Raw genomic sequence first — 23,146 nt, 5'->3', positions numbered from 1 at the left:
GGATAGATATTTCATGTCATTTCTTCCAGTTCCATATACAAGTCCACACATCTGACCAGGTCATATGCCCTTGTTTGGGAACATCCTCCTGTCCTATGTTCCTAACATTTTGTATGATGGAGGTTATATTCACACCAATTTGCGTAACTGTAAATGCATACCAGCCCTTTCAAATGCAGTGTGTTTCTCATCCCCTTCACTTGTCTTTCAAGGACTTGCTCCAGTAAAAAAGTAAATCCAGTCCTATGATTTTTTTCATGACTCTTTCATAGAAAACCACTGGCAGCTGAACATTCTTCTCATTGCATTTTTTCAACCTTCAGATGTTCCTCTGGATACACAGGGAATCCAAGAATTCCTGGTGGATCTTGTCAAGAATGTGAGTGCCATCCATATGGTTCGCTGCCTGTTCCATGTGATCCTGTCACTGGACAATGCACGTGCAAACCTGGATCAACTGGCCTGAAGTGTGCAGGATGTGAACCCCGGCATGCTCGTGAAGGCATACGATGTGTTTGTATGTATATTAACAGTACTTCTAAAGTTCCAGTGGCTTGTTTGGTTAATCTTGCTTTTCTGGATCAGATCTCTAATAGCCGTAGAGACCTGACCTGTCTATCCACTGCATTTTGGACAGCTACATTCAGACTCGCTGTGTTGACAGTGAGATGTGAAGAAATGGGTATTCTGCTTGTGCGTGGAGAATGGAGAAACATGGACTGTCAGTCCTTTGGCCTTTTGTTGGAGCTGTGCAAGAGATGGGAGCTGTCCTTTTGAAGGGAGCTCCCCTTTCAATGGAGTAACAAGTCACACTGAAACATAGCTGAATATGTTTTATATTGAATTGTCCCATCAATGTTGTCTACCATTCCCTACAAAGCTCTACAAAGGTCCCCAGCCTTTTTGGGTCAGTGGTTTATAATTCTGAAAATATAGTTTGCCCTAACAAAAAGGCTGGGGAGTTGGCTTGTCTGATCATAAAACAGTTGCCATGGCAAGCATGACTAGTCACGAAACAGTAATTTCCCAGAGGCCAAACTGATGAGACTAAAAGGAAAGGGCCTTTCCTAAGAACCTAAAAGGAAGGGAGAGGTGGGGTCTGACCTCCAAAATGCAAAGCCATGCTTTTGAGCCCAAATTGGAAGGAAGCCCACTGCTTTGTACATGCCTTCCTATCAGCTAAAGGGAGAAAAGAAATAAAATAAAAGTCAGAAGAGTCAGTGAGCCTGGCAGGTTCCAGGAGAAGTGTCCACACCATGTTTGAAATAGCAGGTGTGCAATAACAGGCAGCCTTGCCCCAGAATTTCAGGCAGGGTTTTTCCCAGCTCCTCTTGCAGATACCTGAGGCTATGCCTGTGCCCTGCATATGGAAAGCGGGTGGTTTCACCCCTGGCTCAAATCCACTGCCTGGAATAGAAGAAGGTGGATTTTTAAAACCCATGAAAGCTCTATTGTTGTTTTATTTAACATTTATTTAGAGTCAGAAAATATTTTTCCTACTTCTCTGAGGTAGCAGTGCAAAGTCCTGCTGGTTCACACATTCCTAATAAAACACAGAGCAGGATGGAGTATGGGAAGTCAAAGAACAAAGGCTTTCTTTTTATAAAAATGTAAGAATCTCCACCAGTTCAGCACTGAAAGACTGCTGAATTTCTGCATAGTCTCTTCTTTTTTTTATAGGCTGACCCCTCTTTTTTATTGGTGGGGTCCCAGTTACTGTGCTGATGATTTCTGTCCTCAGCACATGTCTAATTTCCTGTGATTGTCAACACTTCAGCATAACAAAATGATTGCCAACAATTACATGACAAATGGGATAGTTGTTATGTTCTTCTCAAGCAGCTAGATAAGGAAATTTTCTAAGTTGAACAGGAATATGAAGATCTGAAATGGTGAAAATTTTCATGACTCAAGCTCAGCCGTACAGAATACCATTTCTGCCAGATGAAGACTGCAATTGGCCTTTAATTTCTGTTTAGACAAAATTTGTTGGCGTGGCACTGATGTTGCCTTGCATAATATTTAAATTATCCCAAACTGTGATAACAGTGATGTTGTTATGGGATAATATTTAAGCATAATGAACATTGTTCAAACAAGACAAGTGTTCAGTGCCATAAACCATCAAAAGTTTAAAATCCTAATGAAATGGGAATGTGCCAAGCTCCACGCAGAAAACTCTATTGGCGAAACATGCTTCTGGTATGACAGATTGCATCCCAAATATGCACCTAATTCAGATTAGCCAATCTGTGGAAAGACAATTCAGAATCAGCTTCAATATCATTGCTAATAGATGCTTTCCAAGGATCCAGCACTGGAACCCAGCAGCCAACAAGTATGGTGCATGCACTGCTAATTGATGGACAAAACTATTAAGTTCTAACACAAATCAATTATCTGTTGAGGACAAGAAGGAAACTCAAGTTGCACCCAGTCCATTTTTCTCTGTCTCCACCTTTATTCCTGTTTGCCCAACAAGTGACCAGTCCTCTTAGCTTGAATAGCATTCGTTACATATGGGAAGGACTGATTAAGCACAGTAGTTAATGATAGCCTTCTGCTTGATTGATTGATTCTATTTTAAACCACTCAATACCCTAAGCTCTCAGCTTTATTTAAGAAATACACTAAATAGTACCTTAACTGTGTAGTGTGCTGCTAAGCCTGATAGGCTTATTTCCTTTGGTGTAAATGTGAGCAATCCAGATTCACCCATAGGCAAGATTAAACTCTTTTCCTGCTTTTTCCTCCTGGGTTGAGATGAGATTTTGGAGTAAAATGGGAAGGTTTAATTGTACCCTTCTAGTGCACACTGGTCCCCATGTGAATCAGAACACTTCGCACACTAAAGTAAATAATATTATCAGGCTATGGAATTAACACTAACAGCATGGAATTAAAGTAATGTGTAGTTTGATCTTGAGCATTGCTGTATTTAGGCCTTAGAAAAGTACTTTTTTAAAGTTGACCAATAACATATTCAAACATCTGCACAACTAATATAAGATTTGATTTTGTATGCAAACAGTTTCATTTTAAAAGTCACTTTGTTTTTTATAAGCACGCTTTCTTGTGTGGAATTTCACTTTAAGGTAAGTCTGTTATATGAGGTAAACGACTGGTAAACACACAGGATAGTATTCTATTAATTCCTTTCCCCAGTGGGATAATTATGTCAGAATGGTGCATGGAGCCATTTTCCCTCCACCTCTTCTCCCTATCTTCTGTGTCCTCAAAATCTGCTTTAGAGGCTTCCGGACCATCCTGAGCAGATGGTGGGGTAGATTGCACCAGGGAGGAGAAGAGAGAAGAGTCACATTGCAGAGCAGAAGTTGCATTTCGCTCCCAGTGAGTCATATCCAGTGTTAGTCCTGCTTAGAGAAGGAATGTGGGATGTTGGGAGATCCATTTCATTTGAATCCGACAGACTTCCATGGATTGCTGATCTGGCCATCAGAAACAGGCAACTCCTTTTTTTTAGGATGCTGTTCAGAAATGTGAACAAACTAGTTTCAAACATTAAGAACAGAGATCCATATATTTGTAGCTCCATTTATGCAAATAGTGAATTGCACAAATTAGATCTCTTGTGCAAAAGAGGCCTGAGTCTTTCAATTTACATAAAAGGGTTTATGGTGCTTTTAGTATTTGACCATATTTGCAAGTCCATTTTGTTACCCTGGGCACCACATATTCCTTTGTCAATTTCATCTTACTTCTTTCTCATTAGCACTCCATATTCCCCATTTCTCAAATAATGGATCGTGGTCAATATCATCTAGTTTGATATCAGCTCTATAATTTCTCATTAGGGTTCAATGATGTGGTCACATCAAAAATAGACATTGTTTGTTTGTTTATTTATTTACTATTTTCACTTATGTTGCACTACCATAATTTCTGCAAATAAATGTTATGGCTTTTGGCTTCTCCCCACCCCCCGGCCACACCACACACACTCTTCTCACCCATATTATGTAACCAGTACCTGATTTCTTTTGGTGATGTATTTCTTCCTACAAATACTGTTTATTGTGTTTAGAGTTAAACTGCTGCTAAATTCTCTTTCTTTTTTAACAGCAAGATAGGCCCCAGTAGTGGGAAAACCACACATATGGCACAGATTCGTTCAACATTGAGATGTGCCCAAACCTCAGGTTTTGCAATTTTCCCAAATTTTCTGAGGAGTGTTTATTTATTTACTTTGGTTTTAATAAATTCAAGTAAAGCTGGGCCAGTTTTAAAGGTAGAAATCTGTGTGTTGGCTTGAGTTGCATCAGATCACATCAGGACAAATGCAGGGTAGCTGAAAGAGAACCTGGAGGGCTGTGTTAGAAAAATCAATTGGCTATTTAGCCCCCGAAACTAATTCCTTGCACATCCCTAACTTAGAGCAGATATATTGAAATGAATAGGACCTATATTAGATGGATGTTGGATACAGCCCAATGCTTTCTACTAACTTCTTATTGAAACATGGCATGATTTCTGTCTTTCAAGTGTGCATAGCGGTAATGATCTGGATAGAAAGTTGCATTGGTTAAAACTGATGGGTTTATAAACCCTAAACCCTGAAAACATTTAATCATGTATAAGTTATATAACCATCATCTCAAAACAGTTTCTGTTGCTTGAGTATATTCTAGCCTGTCTATTCAAGTAACATCAGCCTGTTTCTTATACCAAAAGATGGAACTCAGTGCATCTCCTCTTTTCAACCCCATTTTCAACTCAAAGGGTGTTAATTCATGCTGAATGTTTACTCTGCATGATAGGAGCAACCATTTTTTGTTCATTCAGAATATTTTCATGTCTTTATAAGTGATTCATTTCAGTTTCACCATAATGCAAAATTAAGTTGTTCTTTGTTTGCATCCCATTTTGTGATATTTATTGCCAAGCATTTAAGGTTAACTAGGAAAAGCCTGCTTAAATGGGGAAATCTATTAAAATGCTATCTGCTGGTTTAGTACAAAAGCTAGTGTTTCTTTTTCTTTTCTTTTTTTTTTAAAGTAGCCTAGGTCTTTCAAAGAAAATGGTTTTCTGCTATTTATCTGATTTACAGTTTTTGAATTCCAGCCTGACAGTTCTGTATGACTCCTTGACCAACTAGAATAGATGCCGGCTTATAAAACTCACAGCTCAGTGTTAAACCTATATGTTATTTATGGAAATACTCTTTCTCTTTGTGTTCCATATACAAGCACACAAATGAGAAGACTTGGGCCACTAATAGGTTTTTCTGACATACATGCATAAAGTAGAAAATATGGTCCCCTTGCCAGAGCAATTACAGTGTACTTCAGTTCAAGCAACAAATTAGTGGGAAGACTGTATGGTGTGGAAAGCAAAAAGAATTTAGCAAGGAAAGGAAGTAACTGAAAATAACATTTCGGTGCCGCCTCGTGCAACTTGACAATTGCCTTCTCGGTGCACTAAATCAATTTGCCTCCTGGCCAATGATTTGCTTTGCTCTTGTTTCTACTTCTGCAAGCTAAAATGTAGTTTTAGCTCCATGCTGACTGAAACAGCATCACACCTGATTCTGTAATGAGAAGCATTTATCATGAATTTGACTGAACATCAGAAAGCACAGGAAGGGATGAAAATTGAGCTTCTCCTTCTACCCATGTTTCCTCCACCCCACCCCAGTGGAAGCAAGTTTTTATACACTTATTTCTAGCTGGAAACCCTAACTGCCTAAAGGGTTGCAATCAGAGCAAAGAGAAGAGTCAAGACGGATTCTGTCACTAAGTCCTCTAGAGAAGGAGTAGGGGCAAACCACACTAAGCTTAGTTGTCTGTCAGGAGCACTATGTGTTGTTTCATGAACAACCTACAGTGTGTAGCTTATCTTTGGAATGTATTGCCATCTTACAATTGTAAAATGTGCTGAATAAGCCCATCTGTGCTTATTTATTAAAAAGATACACATTTTTACAGTGTAAAATTGCTTCTGAGGAATGGGAGTGGAGGTTTCTTGGTGGTGCCTTGGTTAGGCAATCAACTCTGTGCACAGCCTGTTCCTTCTTTGAAGATGCAGTGCCAGTTTTTTATAGCCTAGCCTTCAACAGGAAAGGAGCTTTGGATTCAATTCAGTTAGATCATTTTTGAAGTAGCCCAGATGCTCAAAAAAATCTGTCTTCAGTCAGTGCTAGAGAGGAAGGGTAGCCTCATGGCCAAGTGACTTCTTTAACTCTCTAGTTACAGTTGAGACTTGAAGAACTTCATTAAGGGCTTAATTGTGTTTTCCCAGTCCCAGAGAACTAAGATGTATGGAAGATGCAAGTAGAAAAGCATGTGGGATTTGTAAAAAGCCAGCAAGAGAATTATGAAATTGTCCTGCCCACTTCCCCCTGCAGAATAGCTTGCTGTAATTGCGTGGGATGAAGGGATGCTAAAGCGTACAAGAGTTGAGGTTTGCTGGGGCAGCAGAGGGGAAGAATCAGCTTCTGTGCTTGACTGCCAAGGACTACCCTTCTGCAAGCCTAAGCTCCAACACCCATTCCTTTTCAAGGGTGTTAGGCATTAGTGGAAAGGGATACAGTCCTGCACACACCTGGGAATAAGTTTCATTGAACCCAATAGTGTCTTCTTCCAAGGAGATACATCTAGGATTGCAGTGTAGGTTATCTTACCTTTCAAAGTCCCTTTTTATTTGCATGTGTTAATTTATAAGTTGGACATAACAAAACCTCGAATGTGCTATCATTAGAATGGTGAATTGCATGTTTTGGAGTCTTATTATTGCACTACATTTATATCCCACCTTTCTTCTGTTGCACAGACCCTAAGGTGGCATCCACAGCCCTCCACCACATTTTATCTTCACCACAACAACCTGTAAAGTAGGGTAGGTTGAGAGCAACTGGCTGGCCCAGAGACATCCAGTGAGTTTCATGGCTGAGTGGGGCCTAAAATCCAGGTCCGTGGGCCAACGCTGTAATCACCACAGCACTCTCAGTGTTTCATCTTGCGGTGTTGATACATTTAAGAAATAATATTTGATAAAATATAAAATATTTTAAAATTAATGAGGCTGCAGCTGATTCATGTTCCATTGAGTGGGAGGCCAATGACTGAGCCGAGTTATTAGTTATGCTTTGTATAGGAACAAAATTTTAAAAAATACTGAATCTCTCAGCAAGAAGATGGAATTTCATATAACCCAGTTTGTCACTTCTTGAACTGTACAACTTTTCCAAGAGTTGCAGAATGTAAAATAGGAATCGAGTAATATCCTTTCACAGCAGATGGTGTTTGCCTCAACCGACTTAAAGCAGGCATACTGAGAAAATGGGGAACTACGGCTGTGAGCCGTCCCGGGATGCCGAGGCATGTGATGACGGCATATAAAAGTTTTGAATAAATAAATAAATAAATAATAAGTTCAAACAAGTCGGCTTGCATGTGGTTCCAGCTTGATCCAGCAGCTGGCATTGCCCATGCTTATTTACATGAAAGAACAGCACTCAGACCAGTCAGGTGTTTCCAGTGTAGGGCACGGGCACTGGATTTCATCATTCCCACCCAGTTCCAGTGGATGGGTATGATTGCAGCTTGATTTTCAGGGACCGTGTGCCCAACTCCAGCCGCTGCACACACACAGCACTGGGTTGGGCTCCAAAAGAATTGGGACTTACAGCTTGACTGTATGTAGGTGGAGGGGTCCCAGTTTTTTAGTTAGGATGCAACCAGGTTACTTGTGGATGTACATCTTCCAATGATCGTAACATTGTACAGGAAGCCGCAAAGGTAATCAAGTGCTAGATCAAATTAAATGGTTGTGCCCTCATCATTAGGAAATGATCCACCACTGCACTTAATCATTTGTCAGAGATGCTTGTTTAATGGTTTTCTTTTGCTCCAGTGGAAAGTTTCAAAGTATTGCTGAATGAAGTGATTAGGCCACTGTTATTAGGCAAGACAGTTTCTACTTCATAGCACAGTATCCAAAACCATCTGAAATGCCTCTGTGCTTCAAAATTAAGGGACTCATAACCCTGTGCAGACCTATGAAGGGCTTCTTTTAATGGATGGAAGATGACTGGATGGAAAATGCAAATTACTTTAAAACATAAATTAATAAGAATATTTAGTGTTTCTATCACAATTTTAAGTACTTGAAGTACTTTACATACATTTTCTCAGTACTTGTAGAACAACCCTAAAGATCATGTGCTTATTAGCCATATATTACATATGAGACTTTGCATAGGACTTGGAAAGGGAGGATGACACAGCTCTTGCCCTTGCACCACATTTGTTCCCCAATCGCACAGCTTTAATAATCTCAGGACACTGCGACCTTCTGGCTGTTCAGACCACAGTTATGTCTTTTAACGCTGTTATAGAAAGAAGCCCAATGTAATGTTGCTTGTGTCTTCCAGCAGTCTGGCCGTGCACACCACAGAGGTAATGTGAAATACACGGAGATAAAAATAAAGATCTATAAGTAGAATTAGAAAGGCATGTTCCATGCTTCCAAGGCAAACAGTATCCATGTGGCATTTAAATAAAAAATATTGTCCATGTCACCACCATTCCATTCCTCAGTTATTTCCCTCCACCAAATCTAAATTAGATTATTAAACTGCTCTGGACTGCATTTTAGGGGTCCCCTTTTATGACTCTGTAAACTGTGAAGTGTATCTTGAACTCCTATGCAAATCATACTTTATATCACATTGTCCTGTGAGACAGTTGCTGACAATTAGATACCCATGCATCCCATCTGCTGCTTACATTTTGTTACCCTACCTGTTTTGCACTATGTTTCTAGACACTGGTTGTTGGAATTTAGTGGACTTGTATTCTGGAGAATTTTATGTGCAGTATAAAATATTTTGAAGCTGAAATACCAAGCATCTGCCTCAGATATTTAGCGGGAATAAATATGCTGTCCTTTTCCACAGCTTGTGATGATGAGTGCACTGGATTCCTTCTCCGTGACTTGGATCAGCTACACCAGATGGCTCTGAGTGTCAATCTCAGTGGGCCGCTTCATCCACCATATAAAATGCTTTATTCTTTCGAAAATACAACCCAGGAATTAAAGGTATGCACAAAAACATCACTGGCTTTAGATTTCACACACTGAAACACAGACCTGCCCATACTTTTTATCACCCTGTGCTGTTGTGCTTAAATCTGAGAAAAAAGATGAATTAATGGTTTGGTTACTTTGACCATGCCACAGTGCTTAAGCAGTTATTACAGCACATTCTTGGGAGAGATAGTAAGAAAAATATGCAGTAGCAATTTCTGTTCGTTCTCTTAGAGAAAAGGAAATGAATGGTAAGATCAAATCAAGTGAATTGTGTACAATTAGTGTAAAATGATGGTCTTAACATTTGATAACATAAAATGGTCACTTAGCAGTGGAATAGTGATAAGAATATTTGATTGAGGATGTGGGATATTTGATGGAGTATACAGGAGAGCAGAAAAAATACTTAAACAGTTTCTGATGTGTCTGCAATGACAATACTCAGTAGGGAAGACATTCAGCAAAGTAAGAAATCTTTAATGTTTTCTTGTTAAATATGAAATCCTGTATGAAATGTAATATATGCAACTTTATACCCTCAGCATTTATTGTCACCTCAGCAAGCACCGGAGAGACTCGTTTGGTTGGCACAGGAGAATTTGGATACCCTTGTGACAGAGATGGATGAGCTGTTGACAAGGGTGAGTATGATGCTTAAATGGGTGGATCTTGAATGAAAGACATTGGCTGTGTTTTTCAGAGCATGACAACCCATCAGGGCTCCTATCCCAGTGACTTGTCATGCCATGCAAACCTGGATTGATTTCTACAGGATGGATTGTATGTGAGCCCCAAGACATCCCAAATATCCATGGGTTGTTACCAGGGTTGTTTAACCCCTAATGAGTTCTCTTCCCATCTGAACTCAGGGTACCAACCCCTTATTTTACATTCTCCACAATTCAGCTTATTTATCAAAATTGCAATAACCAGACTTTAAAAATATTGGGATGCCTTAAGTGGTTCATTACTAAATGCATGATTGAAACCAACTAGAAATAAGAACATGCTATTATATTTGAGTGGAAATATAGATCAACTTTTCATGCCCATTTTGATTTGAAAGCAAGCTCCACCTTCCATGCCAAATTTTGCAGTCATAAAGGGGAGAGGAATCCAGTGAAAGGAAATTATGTGGAGAGTCCCACATCTGATGTTCTCCCCAGTTGCAAAAAAAAAGCTTAAAATTAAAAAGTTGCAAAAATTTAGCTTATTTAACACCTGCTGGCTAAGATCTTCTATCCATTATAGGATTCATTCACATAACTGCTTTCATATCATCTTCATCAGTTGACAGATGCCAAATTTGAAGGCCAAACCAGATGTGTGCTGGAAGATCTGTGACTGGGTTGCCTAACACACACGTGCGCATGTGCACACACACAGGGAGGGGGAGCTGCTTTTAAATTTAAAAAATAAAAATAAATCACCCATTTCTTTTTGTCCAAGTGTTGATCAGTTATAAAGTGACAAAAGAAAATATAGCCAAAGGTTTAATTTTATCAGATTTTTATTTGTATTACTATTTGTCTTATACAGGTAAAAGCACTTTAGTTTGTTGGTTTTAATTATTCTTGTAAACCAAAGCACTTGGCTGGTCTATTTCAGTTTGTAATGCAATACAGGCACAGCAAGAGAGAGAAAATGATGTATTAAAATCAAATCTCAGTTATGACTTATTTCCTATCAAGCAAACTTTTGGAAAGGCGGGGGGAATTTGTTATTAAAAAACACCTTTATTTGGTAGGAGGTAGAATCCTCTTGAGATGACATCAATGTTGTTTGCTATTCCTTTTATTAGTAAACACTCCAAACTGTGCAGAAATTGGAATTTCATTAGTGAATCAAGTAAAGGATTATATTAATACAAAGTGTGCCACCTAGTGGTAAATAAACTTGAATTGAAAAACTGATTTCAGCAGTGGTAAATGCTGGAATGCAGTGAAGGAGCAAAAGAAGAAAATCTAGGAATATGGTCTTACAGAACCAATTTCCTTTCTTCTGTGCCATTTGTGCTTTCAAAATTCTTGATTTCAGGTATTGGATTCAGGTTCCATTCACCATCACATTGATATAGCCTGTACCATACAATCCTTCTACATGTCTACTCAGTTACTTTTTCCAGGCAAGGGGTATACAACTGCAACCTTAGTAAGTTGGTTGTCTGTGTTGTTCCATCCAAATGGAAAGGACTCTTACCAATTTCCTCCATCACTGAATTTCTGACTGTGAACAAAGTTGTGGTTTTCCTCATTTGGCAACACAATCCAGATGGTCAAGTGCCTATACGGATGCCAGTGTGCCTTGTCATTAGGCAAATGAGCATCTGTATTCACCAGGGATTAAAAGCATAGAAGGCTTACAGTAGAGTGCAATTACCATACCATTTTACTGTCATACTTCTAAGTAGTTGAATATATTTGCTGTGGAAAATGTAAGTAATAGTTCCCTTTAGATCATTTTTGTAAATAAAAAGGGACACTTCATTAATAAACAGTACTATCCATTTGTTTATTCTCTTATAGTAAAATGCCTACAGATTTCACAGATGTTTTGGGTTCTATCGGTTGTTTGCATGTCTATGAAATAGTGAAAAATTGCATGAGAAAACCACAGGACTTTCTTCAGAACATTTGAGGATGAACAATGTGTGTCTGAAACGTAGTTACATGCTGGCAAGTCACCCCCAACTTATGATGATGCAATGATGAATGCCCTTCAAACTGTCCTGAGATCCACTCAGCCGGCTTGAGCCATTTTGTATTCGGTCTTCTCCTCTTCCTCCTCCTGCTTTCAACTTTTCTGACCATTACTGAATTCTCCAGTGAATCTTGCCTTCTCATGATGTGACTGAAGTATGACAGCTTTAGTTTTGCCATGCGTGCTTCCAGGGAAGCATCTGGATGATTTGATATAGGACCCACTCATTCTGCTTTCTGTCATGGTGCTCTCCTCCAACACCATGTTTCAAACAGATCAATTTTCTTCCTGTTGGTTTTCTTCACTTTTCTCACACCCACACATAGTGATCAGGAAGATTATCAGGAAGTGGATAATCTCGGCCTCGGCCTCCTTCTAGATCCTTCACTACTGCGCTTCCAAGCCTCAATCTCCTTCCGATTTCTTGCCTGCAGTCCTAAACATTACCTGGTATAACTCACTGATATTTAGGAGTAGGGATGATGACTGTGTATCTAGCACTGGACTGGTTGCAAGTGTTGTGAACTTCTTCCCTTTCTCTCCCTCCAGAAATGACCCAAAACAATGAATCCCATATTATCAGGGAATGTGAAAGGGAGCATGTAAATTCCAGGGCTTAAACTCTTCATCTTGCTCCCCTGCAAAAAAGAGTTTGGCTTGGTGCCACAGAGCCAATAGGGAGCCTTGTTGTTGATTAACTACTTTATAATGATAATTGTGTAAAAAGACTATGAAGCATCCATTATTGGCAAGACCTGGTGTGTAACTTAGATGTTCTTGGGGAAATTGAAATCAGTAAGACTGAAATGCCTAAATGAATCCTTCAAGGATCATTATGTCAGTGGGAATTCTGTATTTTCATCATGGATGAAGCTCTACATGGATTAAGAACAGTATCTGTGAACAAAGTCAAAGAATAATGTCATTCAGAATCTCTTTTGTGACCTGTTCTTTCCACTGTGCTTTCCAAGAATCAAGGATGAAGTCTCTGATGGCTCTTTAATGGTAGAAGTAGTAATAAAATGTAATTGTGTACTTGGGAAGAGTGTCTGTCACTTCCAGTCTATCTGATCAATAATGCATTGATTGCCTCTTGCTTGAGGTAAGGTTTCCAAGTAGATTCAGGCAGATGGAGTATCTCCTTGTCATGTTCATTAATTACACTTTTCTTTAATCTGTGTCGCCAGGCGACCAAGGTGACAGCAGATGGGGAACAAACCAGACAGGATGCTGAGACGACTAATGAGAGAGCGAAGGTGCTTGGACAGTTTATCAAGGGCACCCTCCAGGCTGCAGAAGGTATTGGAGAAAGGAAGAAAAATGCCAATAGCCTCTCAAGAAAAGTGAAGCAGCATGCTTTAGGAATAATAGCACCAGGCGTGGAACCAGAGTTCATGAGCTGAATGGAATACGTTGATTAAAAGCCTGGTTTTCAGCCGGGTTGAGCTAGCAAAGCTACCACCCAGATCATTGCAGACTCCCTGGAATCTAAGGGGTGGAGCTTGCTACAGTGGTTGGTGGACTGGAGATTAGGAGCACAGACTAGCATAAAAGAGCAAATGTGTTCCTTCTGCTACATTTAGGTTCTTGAAGAATAGGGATTATGATTAAAAAACTGATGGGCAGCTTCTGCTTTGCTGTGTTTATTTTCAAGGCAGTAAAATTTATTTGGAGAATAAGAAAAAAAACTCATGCCACTCCACAATTCTGTATGGTGCATTAAGAGTGCATCTTTAATTCCTCAAAATAGTTTTAAATATGCATTACTGCTTGCCATTAATAAACATCTGTTTCCCAGCATCTGCAAATGATTGCTAGCTCTGGGACTCCTCCAGCTCTGCCCAGTAAGGAATGTGATTCAGTAAACTCCAAAGTGCAACTGAAAACAATCATTCAAATGTATCAAGCAACCTCTCGGGGTGGTAACGTGACAGGCCACTGAATATGAATAATATTGGACAAAATAATTGCATGGTTGCAAACTCCATGCAATTTTTCAAATTAAGGTGCTATCCTTATAAGTATTTCATAGTTTTCCTTCTCAGTCCCCTTTCCAGTTCTTTTTTTTCTCAGGCAAAGTAAGCAGAACTAGCCCAGCCAACTTAGTATACCATAGTATTTACAACTCTTATGGTACACTAAGTATCCAAAGATTTATGTTTATTGTATACTGTTGACTTCTTACTCTAGCTTGAGATTATTATCATAAATTATCATAATCATTAACCACTGCACAATTTTTGTTTCAATCTACTTGCAAAAGGTAATTTAAATACAGAATCTTCAATTATACTAATTTATTTTGTCCGATATGTTTCCCAGCTTACATTATCCTAAGATAATGTTGACATCTCTATAATTTCCTTCAAAACTTGTGCAAACTCAAAATGTGGCAAAAAAGGGATTTAGAGTTGATTTCCAAGCATGGATTTCGAATAGTTTCAACCATTGCTTTTCACATCTGACTTTAAATTTATAAATCTTAAGTCTCGTTGTCAATTTTAAAAAATCCATTTTAAATGCCAAGTGGCTGGTCTATTACTTCCACATCTTTACTTTCTTCATCCAATTGTAAATGGCATCCATTGAAATATATGGACATGTGTGAAATCAAATGAGAAGATATAATTTTGATTTATATCCAAACAAATATTAATGAAGAAAACTATTTTTGACGATTCTCCCTCTCCATTAGTTCATTGAACCTCTGTTAATTGTACCTCTGTTGTTCTGCAGTTTTTTTTCCTATGAATTCTAATACCAGATCTTATGTTGTCTAGCCATACTACTAGATATAGTACTACTCCACTACTGCTCTATAGTAGTACTCTAAGTGTTTACTACTCTAAGTATTTACATCAGTAAAGTGAAATGAACATACAAATCTTCCTTGGGCTAGATCAAACCATTGGCTCAAATCAGTGGTGCTTTGAGCCCAGGACTGTCTATACTTCCTGGCAAAAGTCTTTCCAAGAAATACAGCAGGGCATCCTTTAACTGGTGATGCAGGGGGTACAATCCTATCATACAATTGACGCAGCATGTGGTCTGAAGACACGCAAGGTATCCACCATGCTGAAGTTAAGCATGTCTGAGCTGAACTGGAAGGGAAGACCACCTGAGATCCGCATGTAACCATCTTGAGTTCCACAAGTGGAGAAAGGTGGGATATAAATATAATACATATGTATATACATACACACACACACACACAAACACACACAATTTGGAATCTTATGCATACCCTCTACCACAAAACCTTGGCCCCTATATAGGAAGGAATATGATGGGAAACCATGATATCTTCTCATTTATTACTGGTCATTTAATTAATAGCTCTTTGTATTTCAGACCAGGGATGTCCAGTGGCAATTGCAAGCCACTTACTGAGACAGATAACATGAATATATTATATTTCTCCACTCTCTTTGTTGATGTGCATAATTTGCCACTTTTCTGCAGCTGCAAACGATACTGCTTCAAGATTGAATGAGACACTTGGAATTCCAGATAAGACCCTAGACAAAAGCCTTCATGAATTACAAAATGAAGTTGACAAAATGATGGCTGAACTCAGGAAGAGAAAACTGAATATACAACAGGAATTTGCTCAAGAAGAGTTGGAGTGAGTAGGAAAGCCATAAAATAGCCTCATATATAATTACTCTGTCAATTTTCTTCTGACAATCAGTACCATGTGAAATAGTTTTAGAACATGCTCCATTGTGTTGTTTTAATATGTTACAGAGTAGCCCAGAGTTGAAGCCAAATTATTCTATGTTATCTGCAAGTTTTCCTTTATGGCTGAGAAGGCATTTGGAAGGAGTATGATTTGAATGGGGAAATTGCAATACCACAAAATATTGCACTTCCTGTTTGTGCTTTTCCATTTTTAAAAAATGTAGTAATAGCAGAAAGAAAAAGCTACAGTTTGCCATGTAAGGCTTAGTGAAGACTTTAAACTTGTCTGTGACTTGGTCTTGGTAGCTATGGAAATATTGGGGCATGCTGGGAGTTGTAGGACTTTTTGTGGTCAGAACATACATAGGATTCTACCCTTAATGATATAAGCATTGCATAATGCCCACACCCCCCAAAATGATATTGCGTTATGATATTTGCAATACAAATTATGCACGCATAGAAGAGCTCTTGGTGACAGTTTTGTGGCCTCCAAGAGTAAGAAGCAAGGCAAGTGACCGCTTTACTTCTGATGTTTTTAATGTGAACTTAGCCATTTAGCGCACACGTTTTACTTTGTTCCACATTCTCAAAACTTAAATATTACAAAAGTAAAATGAAGACCCATCACTGAGGTCGTCTAGGAAATGTTGTAATTTGTCCCCCAAATTATTAAGAACTCTAAGTCCATTTTAAAGTAGTATTGTAAGCACATAGGACGACGTACGGCAGAAACACTGCCAGTTCTTTATCTACTTTGTTACAGAGCAGCAAAAGCCCTCCTGAAGAATGTGAATAAGTTATTTGCAGAGCCTGGGAAGAAAACAGAGGAACTGAAGAATGAAGTCAGAGACAAACTGGCAGACTACCAAGATAAAGTAGATGATGCTTTGGACCTGCTGAGAGAAGCCACTGACAAAATTAGAGAGGCAAATAGACTATCTGCAATCAATCAAAAAGACATGACTGTAGTAGAGGTGGGTTTCTGATCAGAAGACTTCCTTCTTGGAGCTGTTTTTCTGACAGTGGTGGTGGATGGAAGCAACAGATAGTGGATTAGATGCAGGGCCAAAAATGTAGCTTATATTCTTCTCTCAGAATCAGAAAACTTCTGCCATGCTAGGAAATACTACAGATGGAACTTAGTAAAATCTGCACACAAGTTAATTGACACGTGGTTTTAATCCCTGGTTGGGGATAAAATTAAATCATTTGAATTACTATTGATAAAGGAAAAAAATGAAAGGAAACCTAAATTTTCCTCTAGTGAATAGTCTGTGATTAATGTATGTGTATTTTACAGATGGATTATAGCAATCCAAATAGACAAGGCCTATATATGGCCCCAAACAACTGTTCTTTCTTGTTGAGCAGATGTGCACATGGGTGCACACACAAGCACACACACACAAACACATACACACAAAGCCAGTCAATCTTCAGTATTAGTACAGCTGCAATTTCTCCTTCTGTCATGCTCCCAAGTAAGGAATTAAATGGGTATATGCAAATTCAGATTATAAATCAAACTACCACATATCTTTTGTAGTTCGTAACTAGTGTAAATGATTTTCCTTGATTTAATTTTAATTGCAAAGTCTTGAAAGCACATTATATTGTACATTAACAAGTGCTTAGCAATGACAGGAAGCGCAAAGTCAACCTTAAATGAAGACAAATGTTTCAGTTCCTTGTTTATGTCTCAGTCATTTTGTGCCTAAAGGCAGTTATTAGTCCTATGATGCTAGTTTTCATAAAATGCTCGCTGGCCTCAAGGGCTAACAACTGCCATATCCTAACATTAGATCGAGCTTCTCAGTTTCTTCTTCAAAGTTGAGAGAGGAAATCTTTTATTACATCATAATTTTATGAAGCACTCAGCTCCTGTGTTTGATATATTCTTCTCAACTAAGCAAGAAATTAGATCTGCTTTTTAGAAAAAGGGACACATTTTTCAGATGCCATAAAATTGTATCCCAAATCTTTAATATACAGTTTTATGGTTGTTGCTTTCAGGGGGGTGCAGAGCTCACATATGCAAATGGAAACTTATGAATTGGCAGCCATTTTTATTGTTTATTTGCATTCAGACCCTAGCTAAAAGCAAGTTACAGGCATTGGGGTTTCAGGATCCAAGAGACAAACAGGCAGGGGTCAAGCTATGGCACAGATCAGTGCAAAGATTAGTGAAGGGTATACAGCGGCCAGGCAAAAATAACGGTCCACAACAGCAAACAGGAGAAGGAGAACAGAGAAGGATCTAGGTAGACTTCACACAGTAGAACCAGCAGACTGTAATGTGTTGGAGATGCCCTGCACCCAGCTCCTACGGTTGGTTGTTCTGCCTCTTTTGCAAGTTCCTAATTCTTTAGTATTAGGAGAGGTAGAATGCCAAGCTTACCTGCAAACACCTTCTTGTATTTCATAATGCAAATGAAGCAAAACCGTTGAAAGTAAACAATACTGGAAGTGTTAAATGAAAGCAAATGCATATAGATTTTGAACTATTTCCTCCACACAATCAAATATACTCCACAGAAAAAGAAGCAAGCTATGGAAGATGGACGACAAGAGGCTGAAAATACTCTAAAAGAAGGAAATGATATCCTCAGTGCAGCTAATGACCTTGCAGATGGAATCAATTCAGCTGTAGAGGTAAATATGATTATATTTAGGGAAGATAATCGTTTTTCTTAAAACTGAAACAGGTGATTACAGTAAACTGAACTATTTATTGACATTACTGTTTCAAAAATATTTGGCTTTTCAATCATGCCTTTTTATTTTCCGGTATAAAATCTAAAGGTGAGAATAGACATTCTGGAATGTAATGGAAATTGTTTTAAATAGTGTCCAGTCAAATCTACGGTCAAGCTGAATTTTAAAGATTTCTGGAAGGGAAGAGGTGAAAACTGTCCCAAACATAAGGGCATATCATTTGGGAGGGCCAACAAATATTTCCGTGCAGAGTATTCCTTCGAATAGGAGGTTCATATCAGATTGGCCTGGACATTAGGCAGGCTCGTCTGAAGAACTATGAACTTGGCTGGGTTTATTTCTGAGTCAATTAAACCTCAGAAATAAATATCCTCTACTCTTGAACTGCAGATCTGGCCCCCACCTTTCCAGGCTCTTTCCCTCCCTCCCTCCTTCCCTCTCCAATAAGTGTATTAGTTTCCCTTTAAAACCAGCTTATACACTGCTGCTGCTGCGGAGAGTGAAGTGAAGAAGAAAAAGGTTCCAACCCTACTCAGAAAATGTAGCTGTTCTACAATCAGAGTGGTGTTGTTGCCCAGTAAATGGATTTGAATTGAAATGGGGAAAGAGAGAGGTGCATGCATTCTGTTGCAACAAATTTTATGCATAGTGGATTGGTTCTAGAAAATTCACAACCAGCTTTATTTCATAATTCATAGTTTATATCTTTGTAGGTAAAGAATTATGTTGATAACATAACATGTGCTTCTTTTGATAAGAGCCTGTTCACATGACTTACTGGGGAGATTATTTTTCATCAAGCCTTCAAAATAAATGAAGCCCATGAAATACAATTTTGAAGGTATTTCTACTTTCTGAAAATCAATTAATTAAATCCATATTATTCCATATTATATTTTCCACCCATTAAGATGTGATTAGTTAGATTTGTATAACTGAGATAGACGGCAGTTGTTCCATCCAAACCAAGCAGGTAGGAACCTGACTTTTATCTGGATAAAAATCACTTGGGAATTGAAACAAGTTAGCTCTGAAATCTGTTGGTAGAGTCACTGAATAATTAATTGTTATTATTTTTTAATCTCACAGAATAATAATTCCTTTGTTCAGTTGTTAAACTGCTCTTCTTTTTTGTGGTTCTCAGTATGTGGATGAGATTCGAGATAGAATAAGTCCACTGTCTGATGAACTAAAAGATAAAATAGACGATTTATCTCAAGACATCAAAGACAAGAATCTTCCAGAAATGGTGCTTCAGGCAGAGAGACATGCTGCCCAGCTGAATGATTCATCTGCTATACTGGATGGGTATGTTAACCATGAGTTTGTTACTTTGTACCTCAGTTTGACTGCCTTGTAGAATTCACTGATGGAGAGAAATAAATAAATCATTTTTATCTTAGTTCTCTTTCAGTATAGATCAGGGACTCCCAAACTTCATCATGTCATTGTAGCCATTCCCAAATCAAGATGACAGTCAGTCCCAATCTTCCCGAATACTAGACAAAGAAAAATCTTAGGTTGTCATACTCGCTCTTGACTTTAGTTTAATGACTAACACTTTGAAAGGAAAGGGAAAGCACTTCAAGAAGTATTAGCCGTGCCACCAGTGGTTAAAGAGTACTGAAACTCCAGTTCCTGTTTCACTTCCCATTAAGTCCATGTCTTATCCTCTGGTAGCACAGTGAACTTATTGTGTGGGCTGATCAACTCTATACCATTTAGATATGTTACTTACAACACACATCAAACTTGTGGAGTTCCCTTTGAGTGTTTAAAGTTTATTTATATATTTATTTACAAATGCATATACTGCTGCATTTTTCAGTATGGACATGTTGGAGCAGTGCACAATAAAAAATAAACACATAAAAGAGGGAACAACATGGTAAAAATAAAATGAATATCCAAGTTATTAAATGGTGACTAGTTAGTTCAGGAAAGCTTCCTGAAAAAAAAAAAAAAACTGCTTCAGGAGATGTCATACTGTAGAGCCTGATCTCCAAAAGCAGGAAGTTTGCAAGAAATTGAAGGCTTTTCTCCAGGTGGATTCTAACTGGACCAAAGGTCCATAGGAAACTATCAGTGACCTCAAAGACTGGGAAGGCTGGTAAGAGAGGAGGCAGTATCTCAATTATATGCATTTTACATCCTAACAGGATCCTTGGGGAAGCTAAAAACCTCTCCTTCAATGCCACAGTAGCCTTTAAAGCCTACAGTAATATCAAGGACTATATTGATGAAGCTGATGCCATTTCTAAGGCAGCTAAAGCTCAGGCCAATGAAGCTGTACAAATGGTAAGAGAAAGCAATGCTCTCTGAAAAAGAAAACAAATGCAAGCAATTGTCTTTTACACTTTCTTCCTTCAAAAGCCTAGGACAGTCTTTCGCACCTCCAAACAAATGTTTACCAGATCTCATCTACACTAGCCAGCATGGAACGCTTTCTACCTTCTATGCAATTGTTGCTGTGCCCCTTTATAGTTAGGGAAGGATGCATAGATATTTACCAGATAGTCAAACACTCCTTCCTCTCCCAGTTAGAGCAGGAGTCATCTACATGGTAGGTAACCACACGATTTTCCCCTACAGATGGGTGGAAGAGACATACATTACTTTGGGACAACTACCCAGCTTCAAGTTGTCTTTATTCCTTTGAGTGATTTAAGTATTTGAAGAAATTTTAAATATTGTCTGTTTCTTTATCATGAAGGAAACAAAGCTGACAAATAAGAGTATTACAGCAATTGAATATCTGTCAGACAAACAGTGAGCCAGTAGATTATATTAGGACAACCAGCTGTATCAGCCCATGAGTACGTGGGAAAGGATAGACACAGAGCTAGTACAAGTGAATTGTCACAAAATATTATTTTCTACCATTGCTGCCGAAAATTTAATGGTGGCACCACAAGTAAAGACACCCATGAATGCTTCTAGGATGTTAGTAGTAATTATTTTAGTAGGGAAGGGGAATACCAAATAGTAAGAAAGTGGTGGGAATCATTTTTTTAAGCACCTCTGGAACAGTTTGCTTGTATCATGGTATCACACAAGTGGACTGAAACAAAGGAATGCTTTCCTCTACCTGCTGCAGCCTTGCACATCTGCCCGATGATTTAGACCATGTTTTGGATCAACATTTCTGGCCATTGTTGGACTGGCAGGGGCTGATGGGAACTGAAATTCAAAATAGCCATAAGGCAGCAGTTTTATTTACAGATTTGTGACCTGCAGATCTTACATGAGTGTTGATCTGGGCTCAGAGTTCCTTTTCACACAGCAGAGTCGTGACAAAGAAAAGATGAATCAACTGTACAGTTCTTTTCCAGCTTCTGTGTAGAGTGTTAAGTTTTTAAGTGGCTTTTGGTGGTTTTGTATCCCATAGCACTATACCAGTAGGAATATTGATCATTTCATGAGTTCATTGAAGTGTCTAGCTCACTCCACAATTTTAGCTTTTGGTGTTTTCATGGTGTTCTGTGAAGTCTCAAAGTCTGTAATACAAAGTTTTCAAGTCAAAACTTGTCATTGTGCTGTTTCTTGTTTGTTTGTATAATTAATAATAATTAAGATTTTATTTTTATGAATTTTTCTACAATCCACTCCTCTACATGCAGAGGATGGAGGCTAGATTGGACTAGGCTGGGCTGGACTTGGCAAGATCCCCATTCCTTTTCTTCAGCCATCTAATAGACTACTACATTCTAGGGAGAGTCTAAGTCTTGTTAGAAATGTGTATACATAAGGGGTTGGAGGGATGGATTCCTCAAGGGAAGAACTGGAGACCCCAACTTTTCATATCTGATACAACCATGGCCCAAAAATGCATGTGCTACTAGGAGTTCTTTGCAATGTTCATTCTGGGTCAGGATTGTAGCCCTTGTTTTAAAACTATAAGCAAACAATGGTTTAAGAAAAAGCAAAACTGAAACAGTGAACTGGAGATACTTACAGTATCAGAAAGAATAAGTGGCAACTAGAAAGATAAACCACATTAAAATGTGACAGAAGTATTCCTCTTGTGCCTTATATGATAGATTCCCCCTTCCTTTTAAAGAAAAATAAATTAATCACAGATGAGGTATTCCCCCTATTCAAGTGGATTTACATAGTCCATTAGTTGCCTGAATGGCAATGGTAATCTGGGTTTTATCATGATAAAAGATCCATTTCAGAATTCAGAATCCCATTTTTATTTTATTTTTTAAGACTTTAAATGATATTTATGATGAGCACATGATTTATAAAATACAATATAACCCTGAAACTGGTGAATTGTGATTATCTAGTTATACATCTGACAAGTTATTTTCCCCTTTTTTACTTAGAGTTATATTGATGTTCAATTAAACTACAATGAATAGCAATTCTATACTATTCAAATCATGATGAAACATCCATTAATTTAAATGAGGCAGGATTTATTTATTGATTGATTCTTGAGGAAGCCTTTAATTGATATCTCACCATTCTAAGGTTTGCCCCTTCATAATTTTTCTTTTTCAAAGCTTTGTGTTAGGTTTAGCTTTAGCTTTAAAGATAATTCAATTAGCCTTGCAGTCCTATACAGTGGTGCAGCTGGATAATTTTACACCCTGAATGAAATGTTCTTATAGATTCCCCTACTTTAGAAAGCTTTGAATATCACTTTAGTTGTGAAGCATACACAAAATATTTCCTACCAGCAGCAGCCATTCCATTCTTAAGATATGTCCCCAGATTCCTGCTATGTTAGAGCAAAAACAATAACAACAAAAAACTGTGAATTAAAAAGATAAAGACTCTGAGCATATGAAGTTTTGCAATTTTGAACTCACTTAAGGCATAGCACCGTCGTAACTGTTGGAATAAAATCAAGCTTACTTCCGCTATTCTTTTGCCAAACACATTCATTTGGGAGTAAGTGTCATTTTTATGAAGAAGGGTCATATATCCTTAAAGTAAAAATAATAAAATAAGCATTTCTATTAATAAACATTCGCAGTCAGTTGCC

General features: G+C 38.3%; 1 protein-coding gene across 10 annotated transcripts in view; it reads left to right on the top strand.

Moving 5' to 3' along the window:
- LAMA2 (laminin subunit alpha 2) overlaps positions 1-23,146 on the top strand; it is a 475,192-nt gene that overhangs the window by 357,692 nt on the left and 94,354 nt on the right. For all 10 annotated transcript variants that reach the window (XR_006414199.1, XM_044424782.1, XM_044424799.1 and 7 more), the window contains 9 exons: positions 324-517; positions 8,918-9,060; positions 9,594-9,692; positions 12,939-13,050; positions 15,214-15,376; positions 16,199-16,409; positions 17,971-18,087; positions 19,295-19,458; positions 20,310-20,448. Coding sequence is in view for 9 of the 10 variants with exons in the window: in XM_044424782.1 (XP_044280717.1) it covers positions 324-517; positions 8,918-9,060; positions 9,594-9,692; positions 12,939-13,050; positions 15,214-15,376; positions 16,199-16,409; positions 17,971-18,087; positions 19,295-19,458; positions 20,310-20,448 (1,342 nt within the window). In the remaining variant the exon portion in view is untranslated. The remainder of the gene's footprint in view (positions 1-323; positions 518-8,917; positions 9,061-9,593; positions 9,693-12,938; positions 13,051-15,213; positions 15,377-16,198; positions 16,410-17,970; positions 18,088-19,294; positions 19,459-20,309; positions 20,449-23,146) is intronic.

The sequence above is a fragment of the Varanus komodoensis genome, unplaced genomic scaffold, assembly GCF_004798865.1.
Source record: "Varanus komodoensis strain SLA01 unplaced genomic scaffold, ASM479886v1 scaffold1, whole genome shotgun sequence".
Classification (NCBI taxonomy): Eukaryota; Metazoa; Chordata; class Lepidosauria; order Squamata; family Varanidae; genus Varanus; species Varanus komodoensis.
Note: the sequence above shows the minus strand (reverse complement) of the source record. Positions and strands in the feature narration are given on the sequence as shown.